The 14,008-nt window shown below is 49.2% G+C and overlaps 1 protein-coding gene across 1 annotated transcript in view; it reads left to right on the forward strand.

Annotated features, from left to right (window-relative positions):
• The window catches only part of pigl (phosphatidylinositol glycan anchor biosynthesis, class L), a 71,334-nt gene extending 63,278 nt beyond the window's left edge, over nt 1–8,056 (forward strand). The window contains exons 5-7 of the mRNA XM_038813137.1: nt 3,757–3,788; nt 5,924–6,057; nt 7,872–8,056. Coding sequence (XP_038669065.1) covers nt 3,757–3,788; nt 5,924–6,057; nt 7,872–7,976 — 271 coding nt within the window. The 3' untranslated portion in view covers nt 7,977–8,056. The remainder of the gene's footprint in view (nt 1–3,756; nt 3,789–5,923; nt 6,058–7,871) is intronic.
• The last annotated feature ends 5,952 nt before the right edge of the window (nt 8,057–14,008 follow it).

A 14,008-nucleotide genomic window follows, 5' to 3' on the forward strand; every position in this document is an offset into this window, starting at 1 on the left:
CGTGAGACCAAAGAATTCTGAACAGGAAAATCGCTTTGGAAAGCAAGGGCAACGAGAATTGTGCAGCTACTCCCGTATATCTATAGCTAATGAGACCAATACAGTCAGCTTGTCAGACCTGGGCACAATCTGACTGACCAATCAGTCCATGGTTTATCAAACTCATAGAATCATAGAATCCCTAAGTGCAGAAAGAGGCCATTCGGCCAATCGAGTCTGTTCTGAAACTTTGAAAGGCCACCCTACCTAGACTCAATCCCCTGCCCTGAAACCCCACCTTAAGGGGCAATTTATCATGGCCAATCCACCTATCTTGCACATCTTTGGACTGTGGGAAGAAACAGGAGCACCCGGAGGAAACCCACGCAGACACAGGGAGAATGTGCAAACTCCACACAGACGGTGACCCAAGTCGGGAATCAAAATCGTGTCCCTGGCGCTGTGAGGGTAAAAATCCCCAAAGCTGCCCAATAATCACAGTAATAATAAGCATCACTGGTAGGTTTACATTAACACTGCAATGAAGTTACTGTGAAAAGCGCCTAGTCGCCACATTCCGGCGCCTGTTCGGGTACACTGAGGGAGAATTCAGAATGTCCAATTCACCTAACAGCACATCTTTTGGGACTTGTGGGAGGAAACCGGAGCACCCGGAGGAAACCCACGCAGACACGGGGAGAACGTGCAGACTCCGCACAGACAGTGACCCAGTAGAGGTAGTACAGTCATTTTCAACCCCAGGGCCGCGAGCTGCAGGTTGGTCGCAGCTGGGTATCCAGAGAGTAGCGAGGCCTTGCGTCACAGCGTTCCCAATCACGGGGCCATGCGTCACGGATTTCCCGATCACGGGGCCATGCGTCACGGATTTCCCGATCACGGGGCCATGCGTCACGGATTTCCCGATCACGGGGCCTTACATCACAGCGTTCCCGATCACGGGGCCATGCGTCGTTGCGTTCCCGATCACGGGGCCTTACATCACGGCGTTCCCGATCACGGGGCCATGCGTCACGGCGTTCCCAACCACGGGGCCATGCGTCACGGCGTTCCCGATTATGGAGCCATGCGTCGCAGCGTTCCCAATCACGGGTCCATGCGTCACGACGTTCCCGATCACGGGGTCATGAGTCACGGCGTTCCCGATCATGGAGCGATGCGTCGCAGCGTTCCCAATCACGGGTCCATGCGTCACGGCGTTCCCGATCATGGAGCGATGCGTCGCAGCGTTCCCAATCACGGGTCCATGCGTCACGGTGTTCCCGATCACGGGGTCATGAGTCACGGCGTTCCCGATCATGGAGCGATGCGTCGCAGCGTTCCCAATCACGGGTCCATGCGTCACGGCGTTCCCGATCATGGAGCGATGCGTCGCAGCGTTCCCAATCACGGGTCCATGCGTCACGGCGTTCCCGATCACGGGGCCTTGCGTCACGACGTTCCCGATCACGGGGCCTTGCGTCACGGCGTTCCCGATCACGGGGCCTTGCGTCACGGCGTTCCCGATCACGGGGCCTTGCGTCACGGCGTTCCTGATCACGGGGCCATGCGTCACGGCGTTCCCGATCACGGGGCCTTGCGTCACGGCGTTCCTGATCACGGGGCCATGCGTCACGGCGTTCCCGATCACGGGGCCTTGCGTCACGGCGTTCCTGATCACGGGGCCATGCGTCACGGCGTTCCCGATCACGGGGCCCTGCATCACGACATTCCTGATCACGGGGTCATGAGTCACGGCGTTCCCGATCATGGAGCGATGCGTCGCAGCGTTCCCAATCAGGGGTCCATGCGTCACGGCGTTCCTGATCACGGGGCCTTTCGTCACGGTGGTAATTCAGAGGCTCGATCTTCAAACGTGAAAACTTGAAATCCCTTGTGAGAGACAGAGGCCAGGCTCTGTCAGCCCACTGGACCTGTGGCTGATGGACAGTAACATCTGGGTGGGTTGCTGAGAATTCTTTGGGATCTGTCTTGGCCAATCTGCTATTTATTGTGCAATGTAGTGTCTTCAACCATAGTTTGCTGTTGATTCACATGTACTGCAGGATCATTTTTGATAGATATAGTAAAGTGTTTTATTTTTCTGATTTGTCCAGTAAAGTTTACATTGTTTGTTTAAAAGCCATGGAATTTTATTCTGTTGGTAAGTACTTGGGATTTCAAACTTTATCTACTTCAAACAAAAGGTTACTGTTCCCTATCCAGATTGTAAGAAACAGCATTAGTGAACCAGATGGCCTTTTATTAGCAATCTGGTAGTTTCATAATCATTTAATGAGACTACAATTTAATCCCGATTAATTGAATTTGAATTCCTGCAGTTGCTGTTGGATTAGTCCAGACTTTTAGATTACAGTCCAGTCCTGTCCCACTGTTTTCTTTCTGTTTCTCGTTTGGCCGTAGAACCTGGTTCTCTCTGCTTCTTCAATTTTTAATCCATGTGATATTCTTGTCAACGGGTCTGCGGCTTTGTTTTATTATTAAATCCCTATCTGATCGAGAATGTTCTGACCACTCGCCCTGCACATGGAATTGTGGTTTGTGTCTCTGTGCATTGTAGCAAACATGAACTTTGGGTCAGAGGTCACATAGCCCTTCAATTACAATCTTCAGGTTGAGGTAGAAGATCAGCGATAATCTGAGCAGGTTTGAAGGGCCAGCTGGACAACTCCATCTCCTATTTCTTATTTCCTATGTTTCACTCTGCTGTTTCACAGGACTTTCTGGCCTCAAACAACTTTGAAGAACTTGCAGCTTTCATTAACTTATCAAATCGTACAATGGGTGAGGTGCCTGAAAGCTGCCAGCTGCAGTTTACCAATGTTACAGGTCATTGGGTGCTGCATGGTAAAGACACTGAGTGAGTGGGTGTCCAGATATTCTGGATCGGAGGGGTTTGAAAACAGGTCACAGCTGTTCTGTTTCTAGAATGAGTGGGTAGTGCTTCCAGGTGCGTGTTACAACTGTATTTTATTTTCACTGTCCCTGTCTGGACTACTCTCTATCTTCCAGACAGGTGTTGAGTGCTGTGTTTTGGGGCACACCTTTGAAAAGGGGGTATTGGTTTATGGGATCTTGTTATTAAATTGGAACAGTTAAAGGAGGAAATTTATGAAGGGTTATACATAGATTACTGTAGCTGTGTGGGGTATTTATGTTTGGAGTTGATATAAATGCTTACTGTGTGTGTTTAGAAAACATCTTACAACACCAGGTTAAAGTCCATCAGGTTTGTTTCAAACGCTAACTTTCGGAGCACCTGAGGAAACTTCATGTTTGTGAGCTTTCCTCACCTGAGGAAGGAGCAGTGCTCCAAAAGCTAGTCTTTGAAACAAACCTGATGGACTTTAATCTGGTGTTGTAAGACTTCTTACTGAGCTCACCCCAGTCCAACGCCGGCATCTCCACATCATTTATAAAAAATGTTAACTAAATTCTAGAATAAAGCTTAAGGCCTCTGTTGAATAACACCTGAATGACAGGCCCTTGTGCTCATCGTAACCAAAACAGTTGTAGGTCAGGTGAACTCCATGATATACTTTGGAGTTTTCTTAACCCTGGCCCATAACAACATCCACTGGGTGATTTTGGGGAACAAGTTTCAGATTTCCACTGCACTCAGACATTATCAGGTGTGTTTTGCTGCATCTAAGAGAATGGGGAACGGGGACTAAATGGACACCTGTTTAAGAAGTAGCACAAATGTTACCTACTGGTCTGTAAAATTCTGATTCCAATGTTTCTGTTACATGTTCACAGGAAACTGCACTCAGAGAAGAAACTGCCCAATGGTAAGAGAATTGTTTGTCTAGGACATCCATCAATGTGAGACTTTAATGAAAGGTCGGCAGTCAACCTTCCCCGGTGCCTCCCAATTATTGTACATTTGCCATTGATACTGGTCTCAGTGAGTAATCAGTGACCCATGACATTCCCAAGAACACTTTGCTAAATTATTTTAAACATCTATAAAATGTTCACGCAACATTAGAATATTCCAAAGCCAAATAAGTAATTCCTGAGAATTCAGCCTCTGAAGTGCTACAACTGGTCCCCGGGCAAGGTCATTTGTTATGGTTCTGGGCCAAATACCCCCAACTGTTATGCTCCCAGGTGAGGAGGGATGAACTGGCTCCCCTTTTTTATTCAACCTCTTCAGTTGGCCGCAGCAAGGTAAATTTAAGAATTGTGTACACCTTTTCCCAGTCCAAATATATTTATGTTTTAAAAGGAGCCAATGTAACTCGCCTCTCTTGCGTTAAAGTGTGAGTGAGTTCCTGAAATGCGAGAAGACAATAATAAAACTCAATATGCATATGGACAGATTTGAAATGAGAGATGAATCCAAAAATAAAAGCTAAAAAAAATGCATGAATCAGTCTTTGGCTTGTCTGTGAGAAGCAGATGATGAAATGTTGTAGCCGTTAGTTTGGGGGTTTCCAGTGGCGCTGACTTTGGCAGTTGTTTTGGAGATTCTTTATGCTGCAGGTTGCCTGACAGGATTTGTCCTGTTTCCTTTTCAACTGTGGCTTTGCTGACTTGCTTCCAGTAACCAGAGAGAGGCTTTTACCTGCAAGCAGCAGGAATGCCTAGTTAATATTTTTCAGCTGTAACCTACACAGCACACACCAGAATGGAGCCACACGCCAGACTAACACACACAGACCAGGCTGCAGTAGGTTTTTAACCCCTTTTCTTGTGCATTCCTGGAAGGGGAAAACACAAACGTGTGGGATATAACTCACAGGAGATGGTTTCTGCTGAGATGGTAACCAGCTTCCATTATCTTTTCATTTATTTTTATTTATTCACATATTTTTAAATAGTACCCAATTAATTTTTTCCAATTAAGGGGCAATTTAGCGTGGCCAATCCACCTACCCTGCACATCTTTGAGTTGTGGGGGTGAAATCCACGCAAACACAAGGACAGTGATCCAGAGCCGGGATTGAACCTGGGACCTTGGCGCAGTGACGCAGCATTGCTAACCACTGCGCCACCATGCTGCCCTAATCAGCTTCCATTATCACTGCAAGAGGTTACAGTTCAGTTTTTGCATTGTGTCCCTTCCTTTGAAGTGCATCTGTCTGACAAAGGGCATTGTCTCCTTCGGGACGGAATATAATCCACCTAGGAATTCCAGCAAGTGGTTACTTTGCAGTCTCAGCCAGATTCTGCTTGTTTGTCCTTTTGTCCATACATAATGCAGGGCTATGATTCGTTGTCATGACAGAAGCAATGGCACAAATGTGGCCTGTTGACCTGATAATAGCTACACACTCATACTACATTGACACTGTTGGATTTGAGGTTAGTATGATCATCCGATATGTAAACCGCTTACCATTGAGCTGGAGTAACTCATTTGTGTATCTATTTACTCCCTGTCCAAAATATTAAAGGTTGCAGTGTTTTACTGGTTGTTGCATAGTTACCAGGAGATCAATTATGTGGTCCTGCCCCTAGACCCTGAACAATGCTGTTCCTAAGCGACTACTGCATTTTTCAAGTTGTTTTAAACTAAAAGTGAAGTAAGATGAGAATTGCCCCGGAGAGTTTCTGATTTTCCAGTATAATTTGTTGCTGATAACTACATAATCCATAATACCTTACCAATCAGAAAAAAACATAGATTTCAACCATTATGCAGCGATAAAACCAAAACTTTTGAATGGAATTTATTTACAGAGGTGTGTTTTTGGTCAGATAGAACTTTCTCGCTCGTTTCTACTCCCCCTGAAGACTCAAACTCAGCTCTGCCCCACACATTAGTGACAGGGGCAGCGGCTGAACAAGGCGCTTTCAACTGGCTATCTAACTGGAGATGAGAGCCATCACTGTGGAGACATGGGCCACACATGAGCAGAACAACTCCTCTGCCTGTATGTACTCACCATTCATTTGGACCATTTCTGCTCCTTCCTAGGATGCCAAACCCTTGTTCTCCAATCCACAAATGTTCTCCGGAAGTATATCTCCATCCTGGACCTGCCAATCAGCTGGCTGAGGCCGCACCATGTGATGTATATATTACACAGTTGGGAATATCAACAGGCCAAGGTAAATGGAAGCAACAATGTGAACTGATTCATCATCAGACTCTTGATGGGTTTTGCCTGATTGCACCTTTCCAAAAACTAAACAAATCCAAAATATTAGGTGTTGGGAACTGGGTTCAAGCATTGGCTGCACTCTGATAGCGCATCTGAATCCAGACGTCCAAGTGTTACCATCACCCCGCCGGCCCACCAGTGGGAATTTCCATCATTGTTGTGGTTCGGAGTCCACAATTCCATGGAGGGCCTGAGAAATTCGGAATCCCAGTTTTGCTGTGAGTGGGCTAAAACCCCTCGGACATTACCTGGAGCCATTAAAAGCATCATGGTCTGAACACAAACTATACAGCACAATTCAGTGGAACAATATTCCTTTAACATCCAGTGCAAAGTTTTAAATCCTACGTAGCTTTGTAGACTTGCAATAAATTATATCCGTCCCAGCAATGTGCTGCCAACAGTGTAGAGGGAGCTTTACTCTGTATCTAACCCCGTGCTGTACCTGTCCTGGGACTGTTTGATGGGGATAGTGTAGGGGGAGCTTTACTCTGTATCTAACCCCGTGCTGTACCTGTCCTGGGAGTGTTTGATGGGGACAGTGTAGAGGGAGCTTTACTCTGTATCTAACCCCGTGCTGTACCTGTTCTGGGAGTGTTTGATGGGGACAGTGTAGAGGGAGCTTTACTCTGTATCTAACCCCGTGCTGTCCCTGTCCTGGGAGTGTTTGATGGGGACAGTGTAGAGGGAGGTTTGTTCTGTATCTAACCCCGCGCTGCACCTGTCCTGGGAGTGTTTGATGGGGACAGTGTAGAGGGAGCTTTACTCTGTATCTAACCCCCATTCTGTACCTGTCCTGGGAGTTTTTGATGGGGACAGTGTGGAGGGAGCTTTACTCTGTATCTAACCCCATGCTGTACCTCTCCTGGGAGTGTTTGATGGCGACAGTGTAGAGGGAGCTTTACTCTGTATGTAACCCCGTGCTGTACCTGTCCTGGGAGTGTTTGATGGGGGCAGTGTGGAGGGAGCTTTACTCTGTATCTAACCCCGTGCTGTACCTGTCCTGGGAGTGTTTGATGGGGGCAGTGTAGAGGTAGCTTTACTCTGTATCTAACCCCGTGCTGTCCCTGTCCTGGGAGTGTTTGATGGGGACAGTGTGGAGGGAGCTTTACTCTGTATCTAACCCCGTGCTGTACCTGTCCTGGGAGTGTTTGATGGGGACAGTGTGGAGGGAGCTTTACTCTGTATCTAACCCCGTGCTGTCCCTGTCCTGGGAGTGTTTGATGGGGGCAGTGTAGAGGGAGGTTTGTTCTGTATCTAACCCCGTGCTGTAGCTGAGAAGGTGTTACCGACCATAAGACCCGGGAGCAGAAGTAGGCCACTCGGCCCCTAGTGTCTACTCTGCCATTCAATGAGATCGTAACTGATCTGATATAATTTTCTCAACTCCACTTTTCTGCTTTACCGCCCTTACCAATTAAAAATCTGTCCATCTCAGCCTTAACGACCCCGACTCTACAGCTCTCTGCAGTAAAGAATTCCACAGATTCATTACCCTAAATTCCTCCTCATCCCTGTCTTAAATGGGCGACCCCCTACTCTGAGATTGTGCCTCTGAGCACCTATCTTGTCAAGTCCCCTGAGAATCCTGTATGTCTCAAGGTCACCTCTCATTCTTCTAAACTCTGAAGGTGGGAATTGATGGTGCGGCCATGATGATGTTTGATGGGAATCCGAACCGTTTAATGTTAGTATTATGGCCATTCTGATTGCGGGACCTCTTTGGCTGCAGAATAATAGTTGTTTTTTTTCTTTTCACAGGAAGCCATGTACTGTCACCAGAGCCAGCTGGTGTGGTTCCGTCACCTCTACCTGTACTTTTCCCGTTACATGTTTATAAACACCTTCCATTTGATGTCACAATGAATATTGGATGATGACTCTCTTTCTGTTATATGCTCTCAAGCTGTTGCTGCCTTAAAATCATATTAGAGATTGGGTTAAAATATATTAATACTTTCATGGAATTACTTGGAAATAAGTCCACAGCAGACTCCATTTCCCTGGCCCTACACTCATCCCGAGAGCATCTCGACAACAAGGACTCCTACGTCAGATTCCTAATCATTGACTACCGCTGCGCTTTCAACACCATAACCCCAGCCAAGCTCATATCAAAGCTGCAAAACCTTGGACTTGGCTCCCCACTCTGCAACTGGATCCTCGATTTCCTGACCTATAGACCACAATCAGTGAGGATAAACAACAACACCTCCTCCATGATGGTCCTCAATACCAGGGCCCCGCAAGGCTGCGTACTTAGCCCCTTGCTGTATTATGAAATGAAAATCGCTTATTGTCACGAGTAGGCTTCAATGAAGTTACTGTGAAAAGCCCCTAGTCGCCACATTCCGGCGCCTGTCTGGGGAGGCTGGTACGGGAATCGAACCGTGCTGCTAGCCTGCTTGGTCTGCTTTAAAAGCCAGCGATTTAGCCGAGTGTGCTAAACCAGCCCTTACATATACACACGAGTGTGTGGCAAATTTTGGCTCCAACTCTATCTGCAAATTTGCTGATGACACAACTGTATTGGGTCGGATCTCGAACAACGATGAGTCAGAATACAGGAAGGAGATAGAGAACCTAGTGGAGTGGTGCATCGACAGCAATCTCTCCCTCAATGCCAGCAAAACTAAAGAGCTGGTCATTGACTTCAGGAAGCGAAACACACCCCTGTCTGCATCAACGGGGCTGAGGTGGAGATGGTTAGCAGTTTCAAATTCCTAGGGGTGCACATCTCCAAAAATCTGTCCTGGTCCACCCATGTCGACACTACTACCAAGAAAGCACAACAGCGCCTATACTTCCTCAGAAAACTAAGGAAATTCGGCATGTCCACATTGACTCTCACCAACTTTTACAGGTGCATCATAGAAAGCATCCTATCTGGCTGCATCATAGTTTGGTATGCCAACTCGGCGCAAGGCCGTAAGAAACTACAAAGTCGTGAACACCGCCCAGTCCATCCCATAAACCCACCTCCCATCCATAAGACATAGGAGCAGAATTAGGCTCATCGAGTCTGCTCCGCCATTCAATCATGGCTGATATTTTCTCATCCCCATTCTCCTGCCTTATCCCCATAACCCCTAATCCCCTTATTAATCAAGAACCTATCTATCTCTGTCTTAAAGACACTCAGTGATTTGGCCTCCACAGCCTTCTACGGCAAAGAGTCCCACAGATTCACCACCCTCTGGCTGAAGAAATTCCTCCTCATCTCTGTTTTAAAGGATCGTCGCTTTCGACTGAGATTGTGTCCTCTGGTTCCAGTTTTTCCAACAAATGGAAACAGTCTCTCTAATTCCACTCTATCCAGGGCTTGCAGTATCCTGTAAGATTCCCCCCTCGTCCTTCTAAACTCCAACAAGTACAAACCCAGAGTCTTCAACTGTTCCTCACACGACAAGTTCTTAATTTCAGGGATCATTCCTGTGAACCTCCTCTGGACCCTTTCCAAGGTCAGCACATCCTTCCTTAGATACGGGGCCCAAAACTGCACACGATACTCCAAATGGGGTCTGACCAGAGCCTTATACAGCCTCAGAAATACATCCCTGGTTTTGTATTCTAGCCCTCTCGACATGAATGCTCACATTGCATTTGCCTTCCGAACTGCCTACTGAACCTGCACGATAGGCTTAAGAGAATCGTGAGCAAGGACTCCCAAGTCCCTTTCTGCTTCTGATTTCCTTCCTAAGCATTTTCCCATTTGGAAAATAGCCTTTGCCTCCATTCCTCCTTCCAAAGTGCATAACCTCACACATTTCCACATTATATTCCATCTGCCACTTTGCTCACTTTCCTAGCTTGTCCAAGTCCTTCTGACTCTTGTCTGCACCTCTCTATGCCTTGTGAAAGCGGGCAGCATAATCAAAGACCCTTCCACCAGGGTTATTCTCTCTTCCAACCTCTCCATTAGGCAGAAGATACAAAAGTCTGAGAACACGCACCAATAGATTCAAAATCAGCTTCTTCCTCGCTGTTACCAGACTCCTAAATGATCCTCTTATGGACTGAACTGATCTCTCTACGGTTATTCTCTACTGAGTAATTCTACACTCAATATGGTTCACCCGATGTCTGTGTCTATGTATTTACATTGTGTATTTATCGTATGTACTGTGCTTCTTCATGTATGGAACGATCAGTCTGGACAGTACACAGAACAATACTTTTCACTGTACCTTGGTACCATGTGACAAATCAAATCCAAATCCAATATGATAGAAACTAAAATTATGGCGAGAGTTTTAGCTGCTGGGGTCCTGTGACTGATTTACATTTTTTGGATAATTGATCTAATTCTTTTGTATCTGAATAATAAATAGTCCTGTGGGGCACTGCACAGAATGTCCTGTGGGGGGCACTGCACAGAATGTCCTGTGGGGGGCACTGCACAGAATGTCCTGTGGGGCACTGCACAGAATGTCCTGTGGGGGGCACTGCACAGTATGTCCTGTGGGGGGCACTGCACAGTATGTCCTGTGGGGGGCACTGCACAGTATGTCCTGTGGGGGGCACTGCACGGTATGTCCTGTGGGGGGCACTGCACAGTATGTCCTGTGGGGGGCACTGCACGGTATGTCCTGTGGGGGGCACTGCACAGTATGTCCTGTGGGGGGCACTGCACAGTATGTCCTGTGGGGGGCACTGCACAGTATGTCCTGTGGGGGGCACTGCACGGTATGTCCTGTGGGGGGCACTGCACAGTATGTCCGCTTCAGCTAGTCGTGGCCTGACACTGGCAAATACTTTTGTAAGATTTTGAGTCTGGGGCCTCAGATACCCAAGCTCCTCATAGGTCATTTTAAGATTGTTTAATGAGAAGCAACAGTTTAGATATGATGCTTTAGTTAATTAATGCTGTTTAGCTATTCTCAGAAGAACATACTTTAGTATAGTACGGTAATTAGGGGATAGTGCGCACCATCTCCCGCCAACCCAGGGCCAGCATCCTGTGGTGATGCTGATCTGACCTTGGAGGGAGCAGAGGAAGCTGTGGTAGTGGGACGTGGGCTGGTTGGCGGGCGGGGGGGGAGGGGGGGGGGGGGGGGGGCGGACAGGGAGGAAGTGCGAGGTTCCGTGGAAAGGGCTGTTTGGGGGGTTGGGGGGGGGGGGGGGGGGGCGGACAGGGAGGAAGTGCGAGGTTCCGTGGAAAGGGCTGTTTGGGGGGTGGGGGGGGGGGGGGGGGGGTGGCAGAACTGCTGGGGCCAGGCCTCCTAAATGGTAAATCTGGAGGTGATTAGGTTGTTCCGTGTGCGGTAGCCCTGGATCACACATTGGGCTTGTCTTGCCACATCGGGCTCCATGCCTGGAGCCTCCTGGACAGTATTCTCATCCTCCTCGTCAGATGAGGTGTGCCGTTCTTACTCCTCCAGCATGTCGCCCCTCTGCTGTGTGATGTTGTGCAGGATGCGGCAGGCACCACAATGCTCAGGACCTTCTGGGGGTTCATTTGGAGCACTCCACCAGAGCGGGCCAGACATCGGACATGTATCTTCAGCAAGCCAGTGCACCGCTCAATGATGCTCCTGGTGCTGAATGGGCGTCGTCATAACGGTTTTCCACCTCCGTCTGGGGCCTCTTGCACAGGCATCATTAGTCATTGACCTCAACAGGTAACCCTTGTCGTGCAATAGTCAACCCCTCACCCAAGGGAGTGCATCAAAGGTGCTGGAAACCCCCCCAGTGTGCCAGAAAGTGACCTTTGTGCCCGCTGCCTGGGTATAGGGCACAGACGTGCATCATGTGCAGTTGGTGGTCGCACACCAACTGCACATCATGGAGTGAAGCCAATCCTATTGATGAAGGGAACCCCCTGTTGAGTCATTGCTCGGAGGGTGACGTGTGCTGTCGATCACCCACGGACCTGGAGAATGCCAGCGATGGCGAAAATCCTGCTGCGTGGCCATCTTGTTGGGCCTGGTCCAGGTTGATGGAAATGTCGTCTGATGTGCGGCGCATAGGACGGCAGTAACAGCGCAGATGCACCTGTGTGCAGATGTTTGCGAGATTCGACACAGGTCCCCGCTCGAGCCCTGGAATGAGCTAAAGGCAGAAAGGTTCAGGGTGACCATCACCTTGATGGCCACTGGGAGTGGGTGTCCGTCTCCATACTCCCACGGTGCCAGGTCCACCACCATCAGGTACAGGTGGCGCACAGTCCCTGGTGAGCTGGAGTTGTTGGCGGCACACGGGTTCTGGTAGCTGCTTGAGGGGCAGGTGCTGACAGTATACACCTGGCCTGATTCGGCACCTCCTTCGCACCTCCTCTGCGGCCTGTTGGACGATTGCGATTGGCACTTAAACCTCACCTGCTGTCTCCTGCTCCTCTGGGGCAAGCTCCTCTTGTTCTGTATCTTCCGTGGGCTGGCCCTGTAACCTCCATGCACCATAACGGCGGCAGCGACCAGGTAGATGGTGAGCATAGCTGGCTGTAGTGCGAAATCAGGGCCGGTTGGGGTGGGGTGGGGGGGAAGAGACAGCGATGTTATCAAGATCAGCATTCCAGAGCCAGCAGGTCACATAGTCACCGGTTGTACTGCAGCATCGCCCTCGTCACCCGACCACCCCCCCCCAAAAACACCAGGTCCCTTCAATATGATGTCTTCCGCACTGCATCACTATCTCCATCAATGACGGGCACCTGGCCTGTGATGTTTGGACCCTCTATCCTCACCTCCAGTTCCTGTGTCAGCGATAGCTCAGTGGCCTATGTCCTAGTTCCTCAGTGAAGTATTGTGGCTCTCTTCACTGGGTGGGCTGGTTTATTTTGGTCAGCAGGGTGGCAACTGGTTGTGTGGTGGAGTCGGTCAGCGTGGGCTGCCAGTCACCTCCATGCTAAGAGGCTGGTGTGCCGGCATGTGCAGCAAATGGGTGAGCGAGGGAAGCATGCGTGTGCTGGGAGCTCAGCGCAGTGTGATGTGGAACCTGGGTGTAAACACAGGTTGTGACAGAGAGCTGGTCAGGTGCTTGGCTGGGGTAGGATGGATGGGAGCAGGGACACAGCGGAAAGGGCTGGGCCTGGAGACATCCCCATGCCACCTGAATACCCAAATAACGAAAACTGCCTCCCACCATTTTAAACGGCAACTACCCCGGTCCAAATTCCCCTAAAATCCGCATAATCCCTCCCATCCCAATGGGTCAGAAATATACAGGAGTAGGTTGTCTGCATTTATCGAGACCCTGTGATCCACCCCCCCCCCAGACTAGCCCCTTCCCCCGCTGGTTCCAAGACTGTGTTTCCCCCCTCTGTCCTTAACTCTCCTTATCTCCCTGGCTGCCTCCTTTTGATGAAAATCGCTTATTGTCACGAGTAGGCTTCAATGAAGTTACTGTGAAAAGCCCCTAGTCGCCACATTCCGGAGCCTTCCCGTACCAGCCTCCCCGGACAGGCGCCGGAATGTGGCGACTAGGGGCTTTTCACAGTAACTTCATTGAAGCCTACTCGTGACAATAAGCGATTTTCATTTTTTTCATTTCATTTTTTTCCTGTGCTGATGTGCTGGCATCGTACTGGCCTTCCTACTCCTATATCGCCCCTTTCGCCTTCCTCAACTGTCCCACCGCCTTCCCTCTGGATATCAGACCAAACTCCATCTGTAGCTTCTGCCGCTCCTTCAACAGCCCTGCCTCCGGGGCTTCAGAATACCTTCTGTCCACCTAACCAGCGATCCATCTCTGCACTTTCTCCCTTTAAACCCATATCGAAATCAGCTTCCTCCTAACCACAGCCTATACGCCTCCCATACCGCTGCTGCCGAAACTTCCCCGTGACATTGATCTCCAAATAATTCTGCATGGCCTCCCTCACCCGCCTGCACACCCCCTCATCCGCTACATCCAATCTCTATTGCGGGTGCTGACCCCTCCTTGCTCGCCCGTAAATCCAC

The sequence above is a fragment of the Scyliorhinus canicula genome, chromosome 12 (assembly GCF_902713615.1).
Source record: "Scyliorhinus canicula chromosome 12, sScyCan1.1, whole genome shotgun sequence".
Taxonomy (NCBI): Eukaryota; Metazoa; Chordata; class Chondrichthyes; order Carcharhiniformes; family Scyliorhinidae; genus Scyliorhinus; species Scyliorhinus canicula.